This window comes from Orbicella franksi, chromosome 1, assembly GCF_964199315.1.
Source record: "Orbicella franksi chromosome 1, jaOrbFran1.1, whole genome shotgun sequence".
Lineage (NCBI taxonomy): Eukaryota > Metazoa > Cnidaria > Anthozoa > Scleractinia > Merulinidae > Orbicella > Orbicella franksi.
Window position 1 is genome coordinate 15,690,725 of NC_138145.1, and position 26,520 is coordinate 15,717,244.

The 26,520-nt window shown below is 38.0% G+C and overlaps 4 protein-coding genes across 5 annotated transcripts; 2 read left to right on the plus strand and 2 right to left on the minus strand.

The window, feature by feature from the left end:
* Positions 1 to 2,507: 2,507 nt before the first annotated feature.
* Positions 2,508 to 11,079, minus strand: LOC145492598 (dynactin subunit 3-like). Its single transcript, XM_081472035.1, has 7 exons — positions 10,903 to 11,079; positions 9,602 to 9,686; positions 7,052 to 7,138; positions 6,651 to 6,734; positions 5,936 to 5,994; positions 5,742 to 5,801; positions 2,508 to 5,331 (listed from the first exon to the last, which is right to left on the minus strand). Exons 1-7 carry the CDS (start codon positions 11,077 to 11,079, stop codon positions 5,245 to 5,247), a joined length of 639 nt encoding a protein of 212 aa, XP_081328161.1. The 3' UTR covers positions 2,508 to 5,244.
* A 42-nt stretch (positions 11,080 to 11,121) lies between these two features.
* On the plus strand, positions 11,122 to 20,063 carry LOC145492559 (cryptochrome-1-like). Its single transcript, XM_081472007.1, has 9 exons — positions 11,122 to 11,354; positions 12,959 to 13,153; positions 13,518 to 13,788; positions 14,161 to 14,301; positions 14,846 to 15,016; positions 15,976 to 16,116; positions 16,373 to 16,524; positions 17,473 to 17,678; positions 17,966 to 20,063. The coding sequence occupies exons 1-9, from the start codon at positions 11,122 to 11,124 to the stop codon at positions 18,067 to 18,069; spliced, it is 1,614 nt and encodes a 537-aa protein (XP_081328133.1). The 3' UTR covers positions 18,070 to 20,063.
* Positions 19,987 to 21,298, minus strand: LOC145492581 (mediator of RNA polymerase II transcription subunit 22-like). 2 transcript variants are annotated; one of them, XM_081472024.1, is made up of 4 exons: positions 21,138 to 21,298; positions 20,855 to 20,983; positions 20,692 to 20,772; positions 19,987 to 20,205 (listed from the first exon to the last, which is right to left on the minus strand). In XM_081472024.1, exons 2-4 carry the CDS (start codon positions 20,978 to 20,980, stop codon positions 19,987 to 19,989), a joined length of 426 nt encoding a protein of 141 aa, XP_081328150.1. In that variant the 5' UTR covers positions 20,981 to 20,983; positions 21,138 to 21,298. The 2 variants fall into 2 exon arrangements, with proteins under 2 accessions (XP_081328150.1, XP_081328142.1); XM_081472016.1 differs by having other exon boundaries at positions 21,134 to 21,298.
* LOC145492570 (large ribosomal subunit protein eL8-like) lies at positions 21,293 to 25,921 on the plus strand. The gene is made up of 6 exons (XM_081472009.1): positions 21,293 to 21,316; positions 22,823 to 22,937; positions 23,270 to 23,419; positions 23,868 to 24,088; positions 24,900 to 24,970; positions 25,589 to 25,921. Exons 1-6 carry the CDS (start codon positions 21,314 to 21,316, stop codon positions 25,812 to 25,814), a joined length of 786 nt encoding a protein of 261 aa, XP_081328135.1. The 5' UTR covers positions 21,293 to 21,313; the 3' UTR covers positions 25,815 to 25,921.
* The last annotated feature ends 599 nt before the right edge of the window (positions 25,922 to 26,520 follow it).

Consider the following 26,520-nt stretch of genomic DNA (forward strand, 5'->3'; position numbering starts at 1 on the left):
TCATAAAAGTAGAATTAAAAAAATCCATTTGAACCTAAAATTTAAAAAAGGGCCAAAAAAGGTACAAATACACGCAATAAATCCTAAGGAGGAACAAAGAAATAGCTTAAAATGGAGAGGAGAGGATTATGTGTAACTTATGTTTGAGTCACTGATGCCTTTCTTCAGCAATATTTTTCTTTCTTTTGTTTTTCTTAGTTCTGATATGAATGAATTTTTTTTTAGTGTTATGCCTTTTCTCCAATTCCAAATCAGCTTTTCTTGTTGACTGGATGTTGACTGGACTCTAGACTCAGTTGACTGGAGAGTGACATAAGTACTTGAGCTGCTGCATTATCATTCCACGGCTGTATCTCAGGAGAAACTGCAATTCCTGTTCAAAAATTACAACATTGAGTTTTTTTTTTTTTTTTGCAGATCCCTCAATTGTACTGCAATTGTTTGACAACACCTACTATTAGTTTAGTACAAATAGCTCACAGATGCTCATCCACCAATCAATCTTTCGGTTGGCTGGACATTTAGAAAAGTTAGACACACAGTCAGACACACAGTTAGACAAGTTAGGCACACAATCAGGTACACATGTTTTGCTCATTCTTACTGAATTTGACACATTCAGAGAGCTAATTGAGTCAGTCCATCATTGAGTTGGTCTGTCAGTGAGTGAGGGAGTGAGTTAGTGGATAGGAGAGTGAGTCAGTGATTCAGTCAGACAGAAAGCTAGTCATGTGGACAATGAGAAACTTCATCCACTTGTTTGCAAAACAGTCAAGTCAGTCAAGGATTCAGCAGGTTAGTCAAGCAGTTGATCATTCAAACAGCCAGTACATAAGTCAGGGAAAAAACTTAACAATGTTCAGCAGTTGTGTCTTAAGTTTGGTCAAGTGTAAAATCGGCCCCATCAGTAAGTCTTTCATTGTTGTAGCATAAGCTAGGGGCAGGAGATCTGTGCAAGATGAATTATTTTACTTCTAATTTAAACTGATGATTTGTTGGCCGCACCAAAAGAGGGTTGCAAGACCCTATACATAGACAGAAACCTCCAGTAATCTAGAACAATGCATGTCCAAATGGGAGTCAATAAACAGGGAGTAATTGCCCTTTGTACCTGGATAGAATGGGAAGATGCCTTGATATGGAACAAAGTTTCCCTGTTGTGCCATGTTGACCAATGTTTCAAGGGTAGCCAACAGGTCAAAGTCACGTGTCTCCAGCAGAGTGTGCAGAAATATTTGAGAGACATGAGGAAATAGTGTGGAGAGAATCCATGAACATCTTGCAATCCTGCTGGGGTCTGGGGAGCTCATAGGCGACGAAAAAGCGCTCGAGTTAGGTTCATCTGAAAGAGGTGGAGATTACCATTTTAGATAAACATGTTATGAACTGAAAAGGTTTCATTTATGATTATGTTTCTCTTTATCTTTAAAAAGTTGTTGTGTATTTAGAAGGGTCTGAAGGGCCTTCACCACACAATGCAGTTTCCTTCCCACAACAAAGATTAAGGATCAAACATTACAATGAGCTTTAATTTGTTTCAAATCACACAAGTGCTTCTGATTCTACTTCGAATTGATTCGACCCGTTTCTACGTACAAAGGTTATGCCGTGGGTTTGGAATCGAAGTCCAGTGAAGAAAAATTGGATTCGAAAAGAACTTTGCTATTCGATCTGTATGTTTCTGTGGTAGCTACATAGCTCATGTATTACAAAAGAACATTTTTTTTATACTATACCGCAACATTTTAGCGCTCTTATTTCTAACGTGAATCGTTTAATAAGTTGATTAACTTAGCAAAATGCAAAGAGAGACTGAGTTCCTCCATGTTTGTACATGCCTCGAGGGTCCTAAATATGCTAAACTTGTTTTATATCTAGAAACAGTTGTTTTTCTGGTACTAAAGACCAGACGAGACGGATACCACTTGGCTTTCCCTGAATTCTAGGAAAATTACTATGAAAATTGCAAAAGTACCGTACGATTTGAATCCCTGATAGTTTACAAGTCAAGCTTTACCTTTACAAGACTGATGCGAGTGATTCAAAATCTTGTTTCAGCAAAGTATAAATCGAAGGGAGTCAAAAAACAACCAGAGTTTTTTAAAAAGGTAGAGCCGTTTTGATGAAGAAAAGTTTTCTAAATAGATTAGCTTATAGACGTTAATAACTACACAAAGCGTAAAGCTTACCTGTCGAAGCAACGCTAATGTCGTTGTAGGCTTTTTCGATATCACGAATCCCAATCTTCCGGCTATCATCTTCGTTACAATTATTCTCTATCAGTGACCGATCATCCATCTGTCTTCTTAGAGCAACTTGGGCAGCCATGATTTTCCTTCTCTGACTAATCAAAATACACTTGTTACACTCGCAATCTTTCCACTTACAAAATCTTTTGTGCCCTTTCAAAGTTGTGCGAACGCCGTGATGTTTGCATCGTGCACAGAGCGGTGTCTTCTTGGTTGATTGAAGTGTCGATCCCTTTTCAACTGACATGAATAAAACGATCTTGTGTTTAAACTTGATTTAACATATAATTTAAGGTTGACTGAAACACGTTAAGCACTTTATATCGTCGCCGTTAATTTGAAGCGACCGAACTTGCCACAAATGTTGCGTTCAATGAAAGGTGAACGGCAAAAAGTTACAAAAAGGGCGCGAAATTGTGCAACCCTTTTCCCGCCAAAAATGATCCCTACCCTAGATGTAGGCCTTTCCACTAATGTTACGTACGCTCGCCTAAATATCTTTTCGGAAATTCTCAAAAAAATCTCGTAAATGACACAAAAAAAATAAATTCTGGATATCTTGGAAAACCCTCTAAATATCTTTTATTTTTGTCGTGAAAATACGCTGATTTTGAATCACATAGGCCAAAATTTTCAACGTTTTGTTGCAGTAGGGGTTGAGGAAGGAGATTCAGGCACTTCGATGTTACCAGTAAATTGCTGCTTCGATTTTGCTTTTTCGATGTTACCAGCATACGCCATTATGGTAAATTACTGCTTCAGCGCTCTTAGTGATATGGAATACATTTTTCGAGAGGGAAATTGCTGAACTGAATTGTTTCTGGTATAGAACTGAGTATTGTTTCAAGAAAATATTAAACGACCAAAACACAGGGCTAAGCGAAAAAGAGCGACGGATGTTTCTAATTTTATATATCTCTAAATTTTTTAAATATCTTAATATTTTCTAACTATCCCCCCAAAAAACATTCGGATATTTGTGGAAAGGCCTATCCCTAGATCTCCCTACTGTTACCGTGCTATAAAGTCTAATAAAAGAAAAATCTTTCTTGGTGCATTTGAAAGTTTGAAAAACAAGGCATAAATCCACGAATTTTTATTAAAAATACCATTCCAGTACTCATAGTATTATGACTAGGTTAACTACCGTATGCTACTTCACGTCAATTCTGTTTGTACACCAGCCTCTTGTCGTCTGCGCTTTCGGTATTCGCAACTTTCTATCCACGAAGACCACTGAGATTCTCGTCCATACAATTGAGTCCTCCAAACTTGATCATTGTAACTCTTTTTTGTATATAATGTTACAGAAGTATGTTACATGTTCCCGCAAATACTATTACATCACTCTAATTCCGAATGAACCTGAATGACTTCCAGTTTTGAAACGTACTGAATTCATGATTCTATTGCTCACCTTCAAGGCTCCAACAGTCGTCTACAAACTACGTAAATTCAAGATTTGATAACGTGCTACTCGCCGTCTAGATCTCTTCTTCAGTCATCTTCTCATGGGCGGATCCAGGACTTTTCAGGGGAGAGCTGGTACCTTAGGGTTGAGGGACCCCAAAATGTTGCAATTCAAGGATTGTTCCTAATCGAAAACTGTGACACTAGAAATACAACCCATGCCACAATTAAAAAAAAAGCAGTATTTGCCTTGATTCGAGTGCTTGGTGTTATTTCTACCATAAAATTCACCATCTTTTTTTTTGTATTTTTTGGTTCTCCAAGAGATGGAGGCCGAGCCACCCTATTCACCCCCTAAATCCACCCCTCCTTCTACATTATTTCTGAATCCTGCCATATTTTAGTTCAAGGTCCTATGTTTCCAACTCTGAACTCTGCTACAGTCCTTGTCATAGCACCCGTTAATCAAATGTGAGTATACGATTAAGGCTGAGTGTGAGTAAAGTAATCAATTAAGTATCAGACGGGAAAAGTATCAGTGAAGTCTTGGCAGAGTATGGGTCAAGTATCAGTAAGACGTTGCCAAAGTGGCTGGCATACATTTCAGTCCAGCCTTCAGCATTCAGGACGTTTAAACTGGCTTACGGGTAGAATTTTTAGTAAAGTTTTCCTAACCAAAATATAGTAACGTCATTTCTGACCAGAATTTTACTTCCGTCTTAATACCCCTGTTTAAAAATCTGTCGAGGTCTGTAGGTGCTGTAACTGAATGTCTTTACTTAGAGATCAATCAGCGGGTACTAGGAAACCATCACCGAATCAGTGAAAATCTTACTTTAACCTTTGGAGGGGGAAGGGGTGGATGGAACTCCGCTGCAGGTCTTTGATCCAACAAGACATATCACCCCCAACTTGTTGAACAAGATAGCTCGCTTTTTAGTTAAATATATACATGTCAAAATGTGGTTGCTATGGCAATGTTATATGACATGGTGAAACAGTTGGATCATATCATTCACAGGAGATGAATGAACAGCTACTGAAAGTTTTAGCATCACAGAGTAAATTGCCTTTTCAGAAAAACACTAAAATTTCAAGGGGGTGGCATCCACCACCCCACACTTTTAAGCCCAAGGATTAAGAATCTGGCCAATCAAATCATTTGTCTCTGGAGCTGCCTATGCCTTATGCCCAGGTCTCGTGGAATGAGAAAGTTATGCTAAGAATATGTTCAAACATGTTCATGTAGCTTACAATGATAGGCTTTTTTACTAGCCTTGCTTGTGAGGGGGAAACCTAGAAAAAGAAAAAAATATCTACAGGAGCTCTCTATTTGGGTAAGTTGGTCAATGTTTAACATGTGAGACAGATTCCCTTCTCTTTCTGCTTGGTGAGAGATGAGGGGAACTCATCTCTCGCTGAGCTGAAAAAGAAGGGAATCTCTGTCTCACACAGCAGATAATGTTTCACAAGACAAGTAAACAGATCTTTTCTGCTTGTTGACCTTTATTAAACAGTTCCTAAAATGACCTTTTTACAATCCCTTAAATATTTTCTCCATTTGTTTTGATAGATGTCCCAAGAACTAATCGGCTGGTTTGACTTCCATGGCTTGTTCAATCTGAGTCAAAGTATTATCCCACTGAACAAACTGTTTTGATAAGAGATTTATCTGTAAGAAATAATCAAGGAATGTATACCAGCAGTATTGATCTCTAGGGGAACAATTGAATTCGGACAGTGATTTACTTTGAAATTGTCTTAAATTTTTTCAACAAATCCTAACAGCCATATAGCCAGAGCTTATCCCAGTTCCTCAACCATTAAGCAACTAGGAGTATTGCTACCTTTCCCTGGATGGGATGCTATTCCATCGCAGGGTTACCCTCCAGCATTAATTCACCAGTGCCCATTTATACACCTGGGAGGAGAGAGCCGCTGTGAGAGTAAAGTGTCTTGGCCAACACAACACATGACCCTGGCCTGAGGTTGAACCCATTACACTCGATCCAGAATCCAGAGCACTATCCATAAGGCCACTGTCCTACCACACTCTAAGTCATGACACATATCAAAGGATACAATGTTGTTGTATGCTGTTAGAAGATTATGTAATCTTTCATCAACTCCAGTGAATTCTTCCTGTAACAGAACAAAACGTGACATCTGCCAGGTAAACTTTTAAGAATTGGTTCATGCTTAGCACGTACCTTTCAAGTTATAGATGACCTTATCTACATTTATATTTTGTTAAACATAACTGTGACAGATACTACCTTTTGCTGGATATGAAGTTCTACTAGTGGCTGTAGTTTGGCAGACCAGGTTGGCAAATCTATTTTTAAGTAAAAGTAGAGATGAGAATAAGAAACTGAAACATGTAGAAATGCAGATCAATGAGTGGGACATTGGAATGTGCAGTAAAATTTCATTTACATCTAAGTTACCACATCTTTAAGATGTTGTATGGATGGATGGATGTTGACTTTGTATCAAAATTATTTTTAGTCAAGTGGTGAAGCCAATATGGCAAAGTCAAGAATTGTATCAAAAGTTAAGAATAATAATAATTATTGCTTTCATAAATTATTTTGTAATTTGTTTCATTATTTTATGCATCGTTTCGGGCATTACAGTGTCTGTAATTTTGATTTATTTTTTTCTGTGGAAAGACACTACTCTGAATATTATTCATTCCACATGAAATGTCTGAAATAAAATCCATTTTTCAGGCATCAGAGTACCACGAGACTGCAATACAAGATTACAGTTACCAAGATACTGCCAGTAAATTGTCTAATGCTGGAAGTAAAACACTGTATAAGTCTTCACAAATTTAAAGGTGTCTAAAATTGTGGTGGGTTTAATGTCATTCAGAAGGTAGATGTGATTATGTTTTACCCCACAGGGAAGTATAGTTTGCTTTAATTACTTAGTTAGAAATCCTGTAAAAGATTATGCTTATCTAGCATAATGATTATTGCAACAAACCTTTGAGCAGTTCTGTAGTGACAACCTTTTTCAAGTCTTCAACTTGTCGAAGCTGATCTGCACATGCCATCAGCTGGCTCTCACCTAAGGAAGTCAACTAAATTTTATTGCAGGTATATCAAACTTGTTACAAAAGGACTGTTCATGTTCTAGGAAAAATTACGTGTCCATTTTTGCTTCCAGTTGTTGGATTCCAAGGAGCCACATGGCTCACGGCACATAACTTCAATTTCTGTAGAGAAAAGCGACTTGTAGTACTCCTATTCTCCAGATGGGATGCAAGTTTGTAGCATTTTAGTTAGGAGGTCTGTTATGTAACCTGTAAATATGCTGGCAGAGATTTCTATGATACGAAAATCAAACAATATCACAAATGTACTTTGTGATACTGTAACCCTAACCTGCTATAATTATGTCAGCTTTAGCATCATCTGTAAGTGAGGCATTTTCTAAGAACTCTGGTGAGAGGAATATCTCTAGCTCTTTCACTAAATAAAAATACAAAGAGTTCATAATGAGCTATTTTTTCTCCAGAATCATGTATTGGTATACATTGTCAGTCACAGTTTCCCGCTTATGGTGAGAAACAGCTTTTGACTCAAGTTATAAGGTAGGTAAGGACAAACTTGTTACCAACCAGTCCACACAATAGGCTGATTTAGCAAGGGAATGGGAACGTCACTTGACGACGGCGCATGCAGTACAAATACCCAAATATGGTCAGATGACAACTGCAGGGCATGCGGAATAACCTGGATTCTGTTCTAATTAAACCATATTTGGGTGTTTGTACTGTGCGTGCCGTCGTCAAGTGACGTTCCTGTTCCCTTGCTAAATCAGCCTAATAGGACCACTGGGACTTCCTCCTGCTTGAGATGCTAGTCTAATGTAACATTATCCTTTTGTCAGTAGTAATCATCACTCATGGGCAGAGAAGCCATATGAGATTTACAGGAATGCAGCTAATTGCCACCTTGGCTCCCAGCTAATGTCTCCGGTTAAATAAGAGCTTATTGCCAGCTGACATCTTGCTAGAAGACTTGAGGTAACTTTTAAGGTTTGCAGCCAGAAAAGCTGGCTAAGATTGTTTTTGAGAGCCTGCTTAGTTTTTTCATGGCTGCATTCCTGCATACCCAAAACAAAACTGAGATTAATTTTAATGTTTAATGGATGTGATAGCAATCAGTATAAAAAATAAGTCATGTCAGTAACTTTTATAACTCATACTAGATAAACTTTGCTGATTAAGCATTGAGCATTTACCTGTAGCTTTTACATGTACTACACATGTCTTTAGACACCTCTGTGAAGTGTAGTAATTATACAACACAGTTGAACAAATGTCAGACCTTCCATAGCTGACCAGCCAATTTCTGATCACTTCAAGTAAGACACATGGCCCCTTACAAGTGGTCAACAGGTCAGACAGGTTCCTCTGAATAGCTGTTATTACAGTTATCAGTAGTTTGACATACAAACAAGGTGAAAGGGTCAATTCTGCTTTGTATTAACCCTTTCGCCTGGTTCCAATGCCTTCTTAAACAAAGAAATATTTGACTGCAGACTCAACTGCAATAGCAGCTATTTATAATAAAGTTTCCATATAACGCGTGCTCTGATTGGCTGAAACAGCGTGCTTTATCAGAGAACAGAGCACGGGTTGATGACGGTAAGTTGGCTTCCAAAATTTTGCTTCGGAATTTTGACAAATTTGACCCAAATTAAACATCCCCTGTGACTCAGACAAACACAGTGGAAACGAGCTATTTTTCTGCAGTAAATATGGCTCACAGAGACCATTGTTAGCAACAGTAGTGTTAAAACTGTACTAAAATAACAAGTTTTGCTAGATTCCCGCCGACAAAACATGTACAGCTGTAGTGAAATAAACAAATTCTCAACCTAAACAGTGCTTCGATAAAGACATTATATTTGTTACAAAGGCAGAAATTATACTAAGAAGTAAAACAACAACAGAGAACAACAATTGAACTGTCTCTGTTTATGATGAGAAGCTTTATTTTTGTAAATTTACAATGAAAAATGCTCATTTGCTCAAACAACACTTACATGCAGTGTAGTAATGCTCGTTCTCTGGTCATCTCAGCGAAGTAAACCGACGAGTGGTCAGTGCAAAACTTGCTCTGATATTCTCTTCTGTGCTCGGAGTAGAACCAGTGGGAGCCGTTAAGTCTTTCTAACCTTTACGCTAGTTCGGGCAATCTTGCTGCATGCGGCTACAAGCCGTAAATAACTGTAGCTCCTTTCAAATTCAACTCGGCATTTCGCATTTTCATCCACAAGCTTTGGGCTCCGCGTTTCGTAATTTTCACTGGAAAAGTGCTCGTTTTCATGGGCCACAATATGGCCAGATTCCTCTGGACTATAAACCTTTACCTGCCATTAGATCCGTATTTAAAAATTAACTTAAAAGCGAACTTTGAAGGCATCGTTTTTCTCTTGAAGGTCGCTCAAGCTACTCGAAACTGAAAGCTTAGCTGAAGTCCAGTTTGTGATTGACAGCTGTCGCTTCGTTAGCCAATCAAATTATTTGAACAATTCTAACAAGGATTGTGATTGGCTTATTTTAACGTGCTTTATCAGAGAACAGTGCATGGCTGACGCCACTTTTGCTCGTTTGGAAAATAAAGTTTGGTTTGAAAATTCAGCCGAATGCGTGGGGAAATCATCTGATTCTTTATCATAAAACAAATAAAGAAGCCTCGACTGTGCTCTGTTCTGTTGTAAAGCACTTGGGAAGCGGTAGAGCACTCAAGAAGTAGGGAAAAACACTCAACTACATCTCGTGTTTTCCCCTACACTTCTTTCGTGCTCTACCGCTTCCTGCGTGCTTTACAACAGAACAGAGCACAATCGAGGCTTCTTTATTTGTTAATTTTTTTCCAAAACAACTACAGTGTGTACAGTATATGTATATTCATAACCAATACCTTTTTTCCATACTGCTGCTATTCTGCCATATTTGGAGCCAATTTTATTTAGATTTTTCTGAACATTGCTCAAAGTTCCCAAACACTGAAAGAAAAATACCAAAGAATCTATTTTTAGTTGAGCTTTTGAGGATTTGATTAAGAGAAGTTCAACGTATTTAGTGTATTTATTATGAATAGGAAGTAATAGTAATCGGACTGAATGGAGTACAATTCAGCGAGTAATCGGGCAAGTAAGTTCAAAATCGGACAAACTCGTTACGTAGCTTGAGGCCAATTTGAAATTACGAGCATGATTACTCCCTGAATTGTACGACACGAGGTCCAATTACTAATTGATTGTGGCTATATCAAATTTTGGAATTAAAAATGTATTTTGAGAACTTCTTTTGAGCAAAAATGTCTGTAGCTCTTTTCATAAGTTTTGAAAACTGTAGGAAACATTGCAAAGCAAGCCATTAAAGTGTGCATAATTGGTGTGCGAATCACGTGGGTACCCAATTACAGGCATCCAAATTCAAAAGGTTCAAATTAGATACCTGTAATTGGACACCCACATGATCGCTTGCTGATTATGTAGCAAATAGGCGCGCGGAGAACCAATCACGATGGAAAATTTTGTTATAGATATGATTAAATTGGAAATTATGCCCCTGAATACAATTAAAAGGAGTCAATATAAAGTAAGTTCCATGCACATATCATTAGCTTCTCTCTTGGTACTCTGGGTACTATAAACTTATGTGTCAACTTTCCCAGATTATACGAGTCTCCTGGATACAGGCATATCTGACATATATTTGTGGTTAAATCAGCAGAGCTCTTCTTTTAACAGTGTCTTTTAGCAGTGAGAATTGAAGTGATTTTAATTTTTTTAGGTTGACATCTCTGTATAAATAGCCTATTCTTGAATCTAATACCAGATATGAATACCTCTGGCATTGTTAACTTCTGACAACTGTCAAGAATCATACAAAACTCACAAAACTGTATGATTAACTGAACTTAAGCTTGCATTTGACGTCCTATTAACAATGTATATTGGGTTACGTATAATTTTTCTTACATAATTGTACTGCCAAGTATATATATATATATATATATATTTCTGTATTTGCATGTGCCATATTGTACAAGGTATGCTTAACTATAATGCGTATTCCGTAATCACTCAAAAATTAATTTACAACCACCCCAATTTGATCCATCTCATCTACGATCGACAAGCTTTTCAATATTTGCAAAGTAGCAATCCACTAATTTGATTACATCCCACGACCAGGACAAAGTAATATAGTTACCGATGAACCCTTGAGATTAAGAACGTCTTCTTCACTGGAAAGTACTCGTCTTTCGAGCTCTGATATTCGTTTCTCAAGAACATCAACTGCCGCTCCTTTTTCTTTGGCAGCCATCTTGTTTGTATGATTGAGAGTTGCTAGCGCCCGCAGAGCAAAAGCGGTAGTTGAATATGTCATGTAAGACTCACCAAGTGAACGTGTTACATAACCCCAAGGAAGATGGCTGCGAAGACTCAGAGAGTTCATCACACCATTCACTGGTTTCGTAAAGGCCTCCGATTACATGACAACCAGTCTCTCAGGGAAGCGTGTGAGACGAGTTTAACCCTCAGACCGGTTTATTTTATTGACCCAGACTACGTAAAACATGGAAACATGGGGTTCAATCGTTGGCGATTTCTGATTCAGTCACTCAACGATCTGGACAACAATTTGAAGAGTTTGGGATCTAGGTAAGAGAAAACAGTTAGTTTCTCTTGCACCTTGACCTGGCCACGTCTGAGCTTGTTATTTTTATTGGTGATAATACCTTGTTGGAAAAAGTGGAAAACATTTGTATAGAATGCACTGTAGATTAATCCAAGAAAAGTACGGATTTGGAACCCCCGGCTGCATGCCGGAACCCAACAGACAGAGCCCTGTTTTCAGAGCTGTATGTTTACAAATTGACTTTTTGGTTATTGAATAATGTTTTCTGTCTGAGACGTGCATGCCTGATGAAAGTCTGTGAATATGTTTAGTTTTTAATCTACCACTTTTATGGTTTTGCCAAAATCTATTTCCAATTTCAGAACAAAAATATGGCAAATTATATGATCCAATTTCAGAGCAAAACAGCGGTGGTACATATCTTTATTATATGGCCAGCTCCGTGAGCGGGCAAGATGAATCAAATCCTGCACTGTGATTGGCTACCCAAGCAGGCAAGATGGAGCTATCTTGCCCGCTCGGGACTACCCACTGTGTCCCACAAGAAAAATTTACCCGAAAGCCATACAATAAATCCTTTATTGACCAAGCTTGTTCGGTCAAGATGGCTGGATATTGGCCTCGTTCTTTTTTTTTGCGAGTTAATGGACCTCGACTCCGTCTCGGTCCATAAACACGCAAAAAAAGAACTTGGCCAATATCCAGCCATCTTGACCTCACACTTGGTCAATAACCCATATATGATATATACATTTAGGTCAGCCTAAAAGCATAGCTCCTGGGCCGGGTTGTTCATAGCCCGATTAAGCTAACCCAGGAAAAGGTAGAATTTTGATTTGAGTTTTGTAATTTTGCAGTGAGGTTTTCTGTCTATTGTTTGGCCTTCTGTTTTGAGTTTTAATAATCACCATATACACAAAACAAAGGAGCAAAAAAAATTTGTATAGAAGAAATAGTTATAATTCAGTTAACTTTTAATCCTGGGTTAGCGTTAACCCACTTCCAAACAATCCTGCCCTGTTTTCAACAAGTTAACCTGACATGAACCTGCAATCCAATCAAAAACCAGCACTTGGTCAGCAGTCAACTTCAAAAAAACACGTGACCTTGATGAGCTGTAAACTTTAGCCCGCGATATGGTCATGTGATACTAGTCAGCAGATACCTTGTTTTGACAGGTGTCAATTGATCGTAACATGGATGTCCAATATCAAAGAAGTGCATGATAAACCAAGACTGTCAACCTATTATTTGGAGTGTGGCCGCCATGTTGCACAATTCCGTCGTCGCCGTCGCTGTCGTCGCCGTCATTGTGCGTACGCACCCACAAGCAATACCACTATCCATGATAACCATGAGAAAATCAACTCATGGGTTTCCTTTTCTTTCCTATATGAATATGGGGCTCTGCTTGGTGGCCCTTTGGGCCGCCGGAGGTCCACTATAATACAGCTTATAGGGAAGTATTCCACCCACCTAACCCTAACCTTGCTCTCCCACCTCCTTGCAGGACAGACCTGGAATAAATCAACAGTGAATGCAAAGCATAAAGTCCCTCTTTAGCCATTTTTCAAACTACTAGGAACTGCTATCAATTTGTTAAATAATGCAATCTTCTTTATCATAGATTATTTGTTATTCAAGGGAAGCCCGAGTTAGAGTTGCCGAGACTGTTCAAAGCATGGAGGATCACAAGATTGACATTTGAGTTTGATCATGAGCCAGATGGAAGACAACGGGATTCAAAGATTTGTGAACTTGCTTCTGAAGCTGGGATTGAAGTTGAGACTAGAGTTTGTCACTCACTTTATGACTTGGATAAGTAAGTGACAGCCTTAGAAATTTGAAAATCTGATTCTCATTAAGCCAGCTAATAGGTAAGGAGGCGGAGGAAAATGTAGGAGTGAAGTAGGTTACAAGTCTCTGTAAGGCAACAAAAGAGAGGACAGGAGTAATTTATCCAAGTTACCTGGAACTGAATGATGTAGAAAAAAGGAAACAAAAGTAGTTGATGTTTTTGACTAGATATGATATCTCCTAAAATGTGTTTCAGAATTTAGTATAGTTTTGGTAAAATGTCTTGAAAAGCTGTTTTGCCACAAGGGCATGCCACAAACCCCTTCTCTTGATCCACCACCCTCCCCTAGACCAGCACAGCAATTGACACCCAAGTAATTAAATTTTAGGATTATTGAAAAAAATGGTGGAGCAGCTCCCTTAACATACAAGAAGCTTTGCTCTGTGGTGTCGTCAATGGGACCACCTTTGAAGCCTGTTCCTGCTGTGGATAAGCAATTGTTTGATGGTTGTTCTACTCCAGTTGATGATGAAAATGAGTATAAGTTGCCAACACTAGAGGAACTTGGAATTGAAATGCCTGAAGAATCAAGCACTGTCCTTTTTCCTGGTGGTGAAACAGAAGCTCTTCGACGGCTAGATGAACACATGGAGAAAGAGGTGTGCATTTTATGGCCTGAATGTAACTTATATCTCTCTAATCCTAATGGCAGCTAGCTTTCAAAATTTTTCCATCAAAAATTTCTCCAGCTATCCAAATTGGTTATTTGGTAAATTGAACATTTTAATTGACTAATTCTGGAAATTTCCCTTAAGAAACAGTTTGTCGACAACTGTTTAACTGGGGTTTTTATAACACTTTTTATTCCAACGATCTTAAGTTATGTGTGGTTAGCAGAATAAAAGCTATTGCTGCTTTTAAATAAAATTTTCTTGCAACACAGATGAAGGTATCTCCTTAGTGAAACCTGTCTTGGACCAGCATATTTCTGTTAAAGGCATTCGTTAATTAGTTTTTGCTTGCACTTATAGGATTGGGTGTGTAAGTTTGAGAAGCCTAACACATCACCCAACAGCCTTCAACCTAGTACCACTGTTCTTAGTCCATATGTCATGTTTGGCTGCCTCTCAGCAAGACTGTTTTATCACAGATTATCTGAAGTGTACTCACGAGTAAGTTGTGGTCAGGCTTTTAGTAGAAAATAAAAGGAAATGGTAATTTTACAAATGAATGCTTTTAATTGCCCTTTCATGGTTAACTTGTTTCTCATTTACACTACAATGTTCTCCAATGTAGATGCAGGGCAATTTTGAGCAGAAATTACAACATTGCCCAAAATAGTCTCACATGCATGTTGGATTGCATTGTAATGCAAAGTAAAAAAGTTAACTGCAAAAGAGCCATTGGTCAATGTACTGGGAATTTTTGGGAGTTTACAATGTATCTGCATTAATCTTCATAGCTAGGTTAACTATATATAGGATTATCAATACTTAAATGAATGCATTTCTTTAGAAATGAAAGGTTCACTTGTAAGCCATTACTAAGCTATTCTTTAGATAAGTAAGAAAGGAAAAATGCTAATGAAAAGAGACTAAGGCTTAAAGAACTTACAGAAATTATAGACATGGTAACCTCATGTTAGTAATAGTAACAATTGTACTATGAAACTAGAACCATGCCCAGTGTATACTTCTGACAAGCCTCTGTTGTTAGGCCAAGAAACACTCCAGTCCTCCTGTTTCCCTACATGGACAGCTCTTATGGCGGGAATTCTTCTTCACTGCTGCATATGCAACTCCCAACTTCAATAGAATGGAGGGTAACCCTGTCTGCCTGCAAGTCCCGTGGGATACCAATCCAGAGTTTGTCAAAGCTTGGTCTGAGGTATGGTGGGAATACTTGACAACTATGGCACCACTAGAATGCAATGAAGTTTCACCAGTTGCATGAGTTGTATGAGTAGACAAGGTGCCTTGCTTAATGACATGCACTTTCACCACTTGCAATGGAATGACTTAATTTCACTGGAAAGTACCACATCCACCACTTGAACCAATCATACCAATTGTAAGCCTTATGTTATGACTTGTGCAGGTCATACCACTTGAATTACTTGAATCATAGTCTTTATGACTTGAACAACTGGTGAGAATTAGACATACATGGAAGATGTTCATGTGGCAAGTTTCTACAAAGTTGTACTTAGAAATAATTAGGAGCAAATTAAATATGCTTGGAATACTATTGGAAAATACATTGACATTTTGAGATGTGGCTAATTTATTGTTTTGATCTGACATGTGTTTGCATTATTGTCTACTGTATCAGTAGAATCCTTAGTGCCATAGTTTTTTTTAAGCCGATAGTTTTTTTTAAGCTGATAGTTTTTTTAAGAATGATAGCCAGTAAGGAAAAATGCACAAATAAGCCACTAAAATCTTGATACAACTGCAGTACTGTACATGTAGCCAAACTATGACAGCCTGAAGTAAATAGATTACATCCTTTGTTGGTCCAGACTAGCAAATGATGCATGGTTCTTATTCTCTCTTTCTGTGTGTCTTTCTCAAGGATTTGCAACCCTCTGATAAATTCATTGACCTTATTTAGCCAATCACAATCTAAGAATTATGGACAACATGCCTATGGTGAGAAATCAACCACTGGCTGTGTGAACTTTAGAATCACACGTCTGAGATTGGTCAGTGAGAGTAATTGGCTCCATTGTTGGTCGGGAGAAATTTTGTCAAAACTGTTGTTAAGTGGCAACAGTATGGAATGGAATGTGACTCAAATGTTTGTTAAATCTGCAATGAGTCAACATCTTGTTTGTTTTCATGTAGGCTCGCACTGGGTATCCCTTCATCGATGCCATCATGACTCAACTGAGGAGGGAAGGATGGATACATCATTTGGCATGTCATGCTGTAGCATGTTTTTTGACCAGAGGAGACTTATGGATCAGCTGGGAGGAAGGACTGAAGGTGAAGAACATTCAGTTCTAACTGCACAAGACCCACCATCTTTTTCACAATGTTTCATGCAATCTCCACCTCACAAATGAGTTATCTGGCTCCTAGATGCAATCCCAAACTAGGTTACTGTTGTCTGATCAAACATCATGGGAGATGCATCTACAACAGAAGAATTTTTTTTGGTAAAAACAGTAGAGACATATAAAATTTGGAAAAGTCTGCTTTCAGACTTTCTAAAGATGGTAACGCCATTGGTTTATTGTAGGTGTTTGAGAAGTATCTTCTTGATCATGACTGGAGTTTGAATGCTGGGAACTGGATGTGGTTATCTGCAAGTGCCTTTTTTCATGCTTACTTCAGGGTATACAGTCCTGTAGCATTTGGCAAGAAAACTGATCCTAATGGAGATTATATCAAGTAAGTTTAATTTGGAAACTGATGGCTTGAATCATAGCTCTAAAACAAGAAATCAAAACAATCTGTGGACACATTCTACTGACTGTGGATCAACATCAAGTCTGTTCCCATGTAAGGATTGTATTGAGGAGCCAGATGGACATGCAGGCATTTGTCAAGTTACCCCAACAGTTGCCAGTACCAATTTATACACCAGACCTGAGTAAAGTGAGACACTGCTAGATAGAGTGGCATCCTCAAGACTACAGCACAACAATCCCATCCAGGCTTGAGCATGGACCAGCCACCAACTGATTGTGTATCTTGGCATATTGAAGCAAACAAAGGGAACTACTGGGTTTTTGACAAAAGGAATCAGATCTTCCCATCATTTTAACATCCATCTTGTTGTTCTTCAAATCTTATAATAAGTCTTAGAGTGAGCAAGGGCACTACCAATGGTCAAACTATCACAATAGTGAAGAAACATATCTGACAGGCAGACAGCCACATTTAGAACAGTCAAATGAATATTAATAGGTACTTTCTAGGCTGTTGGCAGCTGGTCGTTTCTCTCAAGGTCAGAGAAGTGTTCATCTGTGGACATGAAAAAGGGGACAAAAAGGGGTTAGGGCAAGACATGAGTGAGTCATGAGTCTTGTGTCAATCCCTTCTTGTCTCAAATGTCTCGCCTCTTACTCTCTGTCTAATTTAAAAAGAAAAACAGACTGCCAGTAGTTGGTCTTAGTCTTGTAATTAAATGTAATTAAATTGCCTTAGTTTGTTTCTAGTTCAAAGCTAAATTTCAGGCCACAGTCCCATTGTGTTTTCATGTTCCTCATCTTAGTCTTCCTTGATGGATTATTAATAGGACTTTTATAAATTATGTATTGATAACTCATATGTTAGTAAACTTTGATTATTTGAAGGTAATTCTGTTAACGATATTTCTTGTGTCATCTTTTGTAGGAAGTATATACCAGTTTTAAAGAAATATCCTCCAAAATACATCTACGAGCCTTGGACTGCCCCACAAAGTGTACAAAAAGCAGCAGGGTGTGTTATTGGTAAAGACTATCCTCGTCCAATTGTAGATCACAAAGTGGTTGTGAAGACCAACATTACACGGATGAAAAAAGCTAGAGCAGACCATTATGGTGAAAGTATAGATGAAGGTAACTTATTCTTGAAGTATGAAGTGGTTCCTGCTCCTCTCTCTGGTATGCTCTTTAATAAGTATTGTAAATCCCTGACTTAAATTTGTCATAATTTGTAATAAATGCCCTAAAAAAACCTCAAAGCAAGCAAGAGAAAAATCAACAACAAACCAAACACACCAGGTGGTGTATTGACAGTTTTTTTGTTATTTTTTGCCTGTCCTTCAAGAGATATCACTTTCTTATCAATGTCATTAACTAAGACAGTGTCTGATAGATAGTACTTTTCTATTTTTTTTTCCCAGACCTTGACAACAAAAGTAAAAGTTCACCAACTAAGAGGAAGAATAACAAACAGTCTCCAACAAGCAGCAAGTTAAGGAAAATAACTGATTTCACAAAGAAGTGATGGCTCTCATTCGATTGTCTATATTTTAAACATGACATTAGCTTAGTTTGAATGATGGCACCTTGTGCTGAGTTCTTTTTATTTCTTAACTGCTCTGAACCCATCAAATGGCCTATTTTACTATAAGTCTCTGCATGCATGTACTTCAGCGGTTAGAGCACCAGCCTGTATTTGAGAGTTCACAGGTTCAAATCCTGTCATGAACTCAGAGTTTTTCTTTAGTTTTGTCTAATATGTCAACATTTACTATAACCAGTTTCTTAGGGGTTGCATTTGTTTTCAATAAATCATTATCAGTATCTATTACTGTATTACTAACCCCATATTTATTAAAGAGAATGGAAAAAGTGTTTTCTGTGATTTATTGCTTTTCCATCTCTCTTGTGAAGCACCATACACAAGAAGTGATATTTCCTCGTTTCAGTTATACATTAACCAGGAAGTTTTAAAATGAACAGATGAAACACCCAATACCATTTTCTGTGATAAAGCTATTCTTCTATTCCTGCATTGCCATGCCTCCACCATGTTAATGCAAGAGTTGACTGTGTGCCAGATGGAAAACAAGCAGTGTGGAAGTTGTGAAATAATGAGATGAATTATTATAAATTATATTTTATTTTTTTTTCTTATTATTTGACTCATGAAAGTTTGGGAGAACTTGAAAAAGCTGTGGAAACACTCGCCTGACAGCTTGTGTTCCCACAGCATTTCTTACTCTCCCAAACTTTCATTTGTGTTTCTATTTAACAATTAGATGAGCTTGAGATTTCCATTGCGTGATAGTTGACAAGGGCGCAGCCCCAGCCAACTATCATGCATAGAAATACAGAGGTAATATATCAAACAGAAAGACCATGTTTGACCACATTTTTGAACACTGAGAAGAGATTTGAAAATATGACGCGCAGTGGAGTATTTTTGATGAACTTCGAGGTAGCCTGCGAACAGGCTCCCGGCAAGGATGGAAAAAACTTTCAGTGAGCGCGAAACAGAAGAATTCAGAGAGCAAAGTGATCGGGATGTGGAAAGGGGAGCCTGTAGACTTTGTTTTTGATGTGCCTATCCGCCCTTGGTGATAAGCCTGTACCAAATCAGTCAATGAGGTAATTAGACCTGTCAAGAAGCTACATTTTCGGTACTTGCAAACAGTTCTAATCGAGCTAATCAAATAGCCGGGCCAGGCGTCATAATACAGAGTGCAAGTAAGCAACATGTTCACGGAATATTTCTCTTTTGTGAACATGTTGCTTACTTGCACTCTATATTATGACGCCAGTACTTTAAGAGCTTAAAACATATTTTGCAATACTGAAATGAGCCTAAAGAAATTATAGGCACATGATAGAGGTGTCAAACTCTGCGAAGCAACATGCAAATAACAGCGGAAAGTCCGGAAACCATGCCTTTGACCTCTAAAGAAAATTGCTATAGCACCACCGAACGGCTCCACTCCACTAGCTTCTACTTAAGATTCCTCCTCGTAAAAGAGCATAAAGTACCCTTCAGAATCACTTGTGAAATAACGAGAGATTGAGAGACCAAAACTTAAAAGAGAACGCCATTGTATACTTGACAGTACAACTAATACACCAAGCCTTCTCATTGTGGACTGCATGATGTCATGTTGATTTAGCTGGCAGAGTATTTTCAATGGCATGGTATGAAATAGTAATGCAACACTTTCTTGTGGTATACCATGGAACATCCCACTTGTCAGTGATTAGTAGTTTCTTGGTATACACACTCACTAAAGGCTTGTGTGTATACGAGGAAAATAAAAGTGACTCGTGGGATATTCATGGTATACTACTCAAAAGTGTTGGATAACTAGTATGTATTACTGAGTACCAAAACTAGCACTTAAGACAAGTTCAAAACAGCGTAACATGCCAGTAAATAATTCACAAATTCAGGTTATCTGTAACTAGATGAATAGTATGATTGTTCAAGTTCAAATAAATTGAGAGCAAGTTCTTGTTTGAGGTTTAAAAGCTGCTGATCCGTTTGATTGGTCATCTCCTGAAATGTATTGCTTCGTTCGGAGATACTGGCGTTCACCGATGGAAAGTCATTCAAAATGAGAAACTCCTTCATGTCAGACACAAGCTTCATCAGTGATTCACCTGCCCTTACCTGAAAAAAAAAGGTTTCAATTTTATTTACATAATAAGGGCTCTTGACTGGTACATCAACTTGAGGGTTAAGTCACATTCGCAGCTATCCAAACTGCACTTGCCAGCCATGGTAGTATAGTAGTCATATGCGCACATGAGTAGTTTCGTTTGCTCTTTGTTCATTGGTGGATGCAGACCTTGAGGGTGCTTGCCCTGCCAGTTTTTCTTCCTTCTGCAATTTCTTTTTAACCAAAATAAGGGGAAGCCTGAGTCCCCTGGCCCCTCCCCTAGATCCGCCACCGTTGTTAATTTGTCTTTTACGTAATTTGTATTCACCTATGCTGTAAATGTGTCACCTGAGCACCCTGCTGACCACCACTGCCGGATTAGCAAGGTAAAGGTAATTATATTAATTAAGTGAAAGTTGTTGCCCACTGACCGCACTAAACTATGACTAATGACAAGTCTATGTTGACCTATAAATTATGACACTCGGTTGACTTACAATGTTGGCAGCTCTGACGTTGACTTCATACTGATCCTGAGCTAACTGTGTTAGCCGTGATACTTGAGTTTCATTTTCAACCTTTGAGCAATACACACAGTAACAGACTTGGTTAACTGAGAATCAGAGAATCAGTATAGTAGGCATTCACGTGCAAGCTTACCTTAGAAGATTTCACAATTTCTGTGAAGTTATCCAGGATTGATTTTACATCATCTTTCAGGCGTTTCGTGTACGACTTCAGAAGAGTTTCTTTACTCTGGGGCAAAATCCTGCTTGGTTGTGACATCACCTGTAAAATCGAAAAGCGATAAACGATGCCTAGCAGAGCATTTGTTAAAACTTAAAAATTATACTCGAACAAAGACTGATTTCATCGTTCTTTCTCCACCATATGTTTGCCAAATTATCCGTCAAAACGATCAATCTCAATACACTTTACCTACAATATTCCGTGATCTCGTGTTCTCCGAAAAAGCACGACAGCGTCGTAAATTTTATCCGAAAACATTGTCAGCCATGTTGAATTTTTCCCATTTTAACCGCGCGTGGTGTATTGTGGGTAATATTTTGAAATTCCCAGGAGGCACTGCAAGCTTCCTCTTCGTCCGCCATCGTAAAGATGGTAAGTCTTGAAATTCAGAAGTAATGCAAGCTTTGCTATATCTCTGCCATCTTATGTTTCTTTTCTTCTCGCGTAGTAATAAACTAACTTCCAGTATGTGTTATACATTAGTGCAAAGTTATTTTTGTTTTCTCCGGATTAATAGGGCTTGATTTTTGGTATTGCTGCCGAGATTTATGTCTCGCGAATCATGTCCCCTCTCTTTGATCTACATTAGATCATTTGTAGGGAAAAATATTTTTTGATGTATGGCTAATAACGAAACATATTTCGTCTACCACCTCAAACTTGAACCATCTTTAATTCGGTGCATTTTGCTGCCCTCTTTTTACGTGAATTTTTCGTCCATATATCAGTTTAAAGCTTCCCAGGTATTAAAATATTGAAGAAAATATTTAGCACGTGAGTCTTTGTATCTGCGATAATATTAAGTGTCAATTCATCAGTTCCGACGCTGTTTGCTACGTAAGATGGAAGGTTGTGATCCCAATCCCTATTGTTTGGAGATGGAAAAATTATATTATGAATTTGTCTGATTCCGTATATATTTGTATTTGTAAAACTATTTCTTGAAATTGTTTACAAGTATACCATCTGTGTTATATACATCATTCCTTGTTATTTTTAATTTTATTTAATATATTTCTTAATTTCACTGTTATTATTAGTTGCTCAAAAGAGCATGTTCTATTAAATTTGAATGAAGAAGGGTCAGGGAGGAAAATATTTAAAGTATAAACTACACAATCCAGTGTTTTTCTGGGGAATGTATAAGTTGTGTGCTTATTTTGCAATCTGAAAAACAATGTACATGGACTAAATTGATTAAAGAGCCTGGTGCTGAGCTGTGATCATTAAAATGTTTCCTCAAGTTGGAATAGCCTACCTTACATTGTGTTCAGACTTCATCAAATACAGCTTTCAAAGGGCAGGTTATTCTACAGTGTCCGTTTATGCAAGGGATTGATAATGCTATCTGTTGGACAAATCTCAATCCAGTGGACAGCATAGTTTGTCTTGTCAGCAGCCATTCCTTGGAAATGCATAGTACAATCCACATGTCAGTGTTGTTTATCTTAGTTAAAGGAAAGTCTTTATCTATAGAGGTCTTCTTTCAGGGATACAATCTCATAAAGACCTGGTTCTCACTGTTCAAAGATTGGATCTCAACACAGTGTTAACTATAAACTGGTTAAGTGTTGACAAAGCAAGGCATACTTATCCACCAGCTAATGATTTATCTTATGGACAGAGTTTCCTATCGTTTGAACAGTGAGGCCTCTCTTTAGTTTTATTAGGGTTGCCACAGGTCAGGAAATGGTGAGGTATTTTTTGGTCTGGGAAATTTTATTTGTATGAGGGAAAAGTCAGTGAATTTTGAAAACTGATGTCTGTGGCAACAATGTTAGTTGTTGAACCTTTACAATGTACCTGTACTGTACTTGTACTTTTATGGCCTGTTAGAACTGTAAACAAGCAAACACTAATATTGTCTTTGATCTGCAGCCTAAAGTTAAGAAGGTTAAGAAGGTGGCACCTGCCCCATACACTACCTCCAAACCAGTACCAAAGAAGGTCGTCAACCCTCTCATTGAGAAAAGACCAAGGAATTTTGGCATTGGTAAGAACAAGAGCTATATTATTGATTTGTTATTCTGGCTAAGGTCACAAAACTGAAAGTAGCTATTGTCAATTTAAATAGAACTACTTCGATGAATCGCACCTTTTTTTTCCATTAAAAAAAAAAAATGATCATGAGGAAATACAGAAATTATCAATATGTATTGATGGGAGTGTTGACTTTGATATAGCAAAATGTTTTCTTGCAGTTGTGATAGTTATAGAATGTGACGTTAGGAATTGCTTTCATTTGCGTTATTTTGTGTGGTGTACAGTGGATTCCCTCTTACTCATTTTTACAGAGTAAAATTATTATTTTCTTTGGACATTAAGGTGGGGATATTCAGCCAAAACGTGACTTGAGCAGATTTGTCAGATGGCCAAAGTACATCAGACTGCAAAGGCAAAGGAGCGTTCTTTACCAGCGATTAAAGGTTCCTCCTTCCATTAATCAGTTCACACAGACATTGGACAAGCAAACTGGTATGTTGTAAATTTATTTCCCACTATAACCATACTTAAGATTATCCTATCTGTTTACACAGTAAGGCATAATATGCTTCAGTGCAGATCAGTCTAGATCATTTCCTAGGCAAGAACAAAAAGGTTTCTTGGAAAGGACATGTTGTGCACATGAAAATGTGGGCTGCAAGCAAGATTGGTCACTTGTAGCTCCCAGAAAAACCTTTAATACACAGCAAAGATATAATATCATCGAAAGAAAAGATAACAACGTGCTAACAATGATGTTTCCATCTGATTTGTGACAACATGGCCTTTGCCAGGCAGAATGTTGCTATTCCCATTAAGACATCTTTATTGATTATCATATGGCAAAAGGAGCAAAACAATAAGGGTAATGTGGTTCTGTACTCAGTTGTACTTGGTCCATTTTTAAAAGAAGGTTAATTCAATTTTTTGCCTGTTAAAGCTACCCAGCTTTTCAAGCTGATGCACAAATACCGTCCTGAAACTAAAGCAGAGAAAAAAGCTCGCCTCACAGCCAAGGCTGAAAAGAAAGCGGAGGGCAAGGAGGAACCAGCAGGAAAGAAGCCAGTTATTATCAAATATGGCCTTAACCATGTGACTAGTCTTGTGGAGAACAAGAAGGCACAGCTTGTGGTCATTGCTCATGACGTTGACCCCATTGAGGTAAGGCATAGTTAACAGGTATAGACTAGTAATCTAACTTATTCTAACTTATTCTAACTAGGTTACCACACTAGTGTGACCACAAATTCAGTTTTCAAAGTGGGGCTAAGATGTACCACTGTAGGCCATTCTGCTTGAGAGTAAAGGATTTACAGACTGCTATACAGGAAGGTACATCAGTTACATAATTAACTGTTATCAATGTGAGGTTCTTTTGTTAAAAAAAAGTACATGAGGTGCAAGGTAGCATTAAAAACTCACAGATAGTGAAAATTGAACAAGAATGTAATTGGTGGCTTTTCACAAATTCAATTAAGTACAAACACTCTATGCTGTGATTTAGCCAAGTTTCACTTCATTTGTACTTTGCCCTTCATTCTCTGTGATTAATTCCTGAATTGTGGTACCTTTTATTGACAAATTCATGGTCATTTCAGCTTGACTAAAAGCCTGACGATCTAATATTTTCTTCAAACCTGTTGCACGGAAATATTGCATTTCTGTGTGATTAACAGTGATGATTCGAATGTTACCACTTGTGTCGTAAATTGCAGTAACATGCTGCAAATAGAAGGCACAATTTCAACTTTGTGAAATATGTTCCTGTAACTTGTAACACAAAAAGAAATACAGGCAGCCATACTTTTTAAACACAGGATTGTTTTGTGACAAGTTGATACTAAGGAAATGTTGCTTGTATGTCTTGACCTTAAAAGCCAAATCTGTGAGCATGAAGTTAGATGGAGAGATAAAAGATCTTCTTTGAGCAAACCGTTTAACTCAGAGAGCATATAACCAATTATTTTTGCAGCTTGTTGTGTGGCTGCCAGCTCTGTGCAGGAAAATGGGTGTTCCGTACTGTATTGTGAAGGGAAAAGCCAGGTTAGTGTGTCTTCATATTATCAATCACTCTTAAATCTTACTCAGGTTTACAGTATCCTCCTTTGCAGTACACGTCTTTACACTAGCTGTATAACCTGCAAGCAAAGTTATATAAAACCATTAATTTGATGGCGACCCTGTATACTACGTAGTGGAGAAATTGTTTGGGTGGAATCAGAAAAAGGGTGAGGGCTTGAGGGTTTTTTCTTGTTATACTTATTTTTTCTGGAGGAAACTTGTGGCATAAGAGATCTGGTCTAAAATCAGAGGCAGTAAGTTTGTGTTAAATGTTTCAACTCCGATATGACTTTTACAGTAATGTTTAGTTGTGCAACTCTGGAAAATTTCCATACCCACCAGGGGTGAGTTGCTTTCAAAAGCTGAAATTTGAAAAGGAAGATAGTAAGCTAAACTGGAATTTCAGGAGGGATGGGGGTTAAATGAAAAAAAAAAAAAAAAAAACCCTGAAAAATATTTTCTGCAACTACACATTGGACCTGATTTTTGTGACAGTCTAGTATAGAACCAGACACAGATTGTCCAGCTTAGTTAGAAGAGTTGTTTTAGTTTCACTACTGATTAGATTGTAAGGAGCTTATTTTATCTTGGTGCCTTTAGGTTGGGTAAGGTAGTACACAAGAAGACAGCCACAGTACTGTGCTTCACTGCTGTTCGACCAGAAGACAAGAACAACTTTACTAACCTTTGCGAGGCTGTTAAGACCAACTTCAATGAGAGGTTCGATGAGATCAGAAAGCACTGGGGTGGTGGTGTGATGGGAAACAAGTCCCAGGCGGCTGCACACAAGCTTGAAAAGGCCAAGATTAAGGAGATGAAAGTCTGATGTGTACAAACTCTCTCGGAATGTAATAAAAAATTATTACCATCGAATTTTCCATGTTTCAATTTTTGATATTGTATATCATTAAAGCTGAAGTATTCCCATCATTTTTGTTTGGGTCTCTGCACATGCATGTTCATTGTGATCCACACATTTTCATCCTAATGCAGGAAGTGTCTAGGCGGGACTAGACTTGAGGGAATTTCTATGATCAAATTTCTATCCCTCGTAATTGTAAGGCTAATGAAAGGGGTATCAGAGAGAATTCCTCAACTCATTTATCCATTGACACCCAGAGATATTTGGAAAAAAACGCTTGACCATTTTGGACATTTTTAGCCTGGATATGAGCTATATTAGCTCTAACCTACTCAAAAAGGCATTTGCAATAACAGCAAAGAGACGCCATGCCTTTCTTTCCGCAAACATCGCGTTTTATGACACTTGCTCGGGCATGCGCAGAAAATAATCAAAATTTCGAGATGACCTACATCTTTAGGCCTTTCGGTTTTCTTGATTTTTTTGTTTGTTTGCTACAGTTGTTGACCCACTATTGGGCTTGCTTCCAGTACAAGAATTCCCACGAAAACACCATCGAGGCTGCAAATTCTTACAACGGAGTAGCCAAGTGTAGTAGAGGGAAATATTTTGCTCCGAGTTTTGCACTCAAATTTCTGAGCACTTTTGTGCATGTTTCCTCAATTGATCC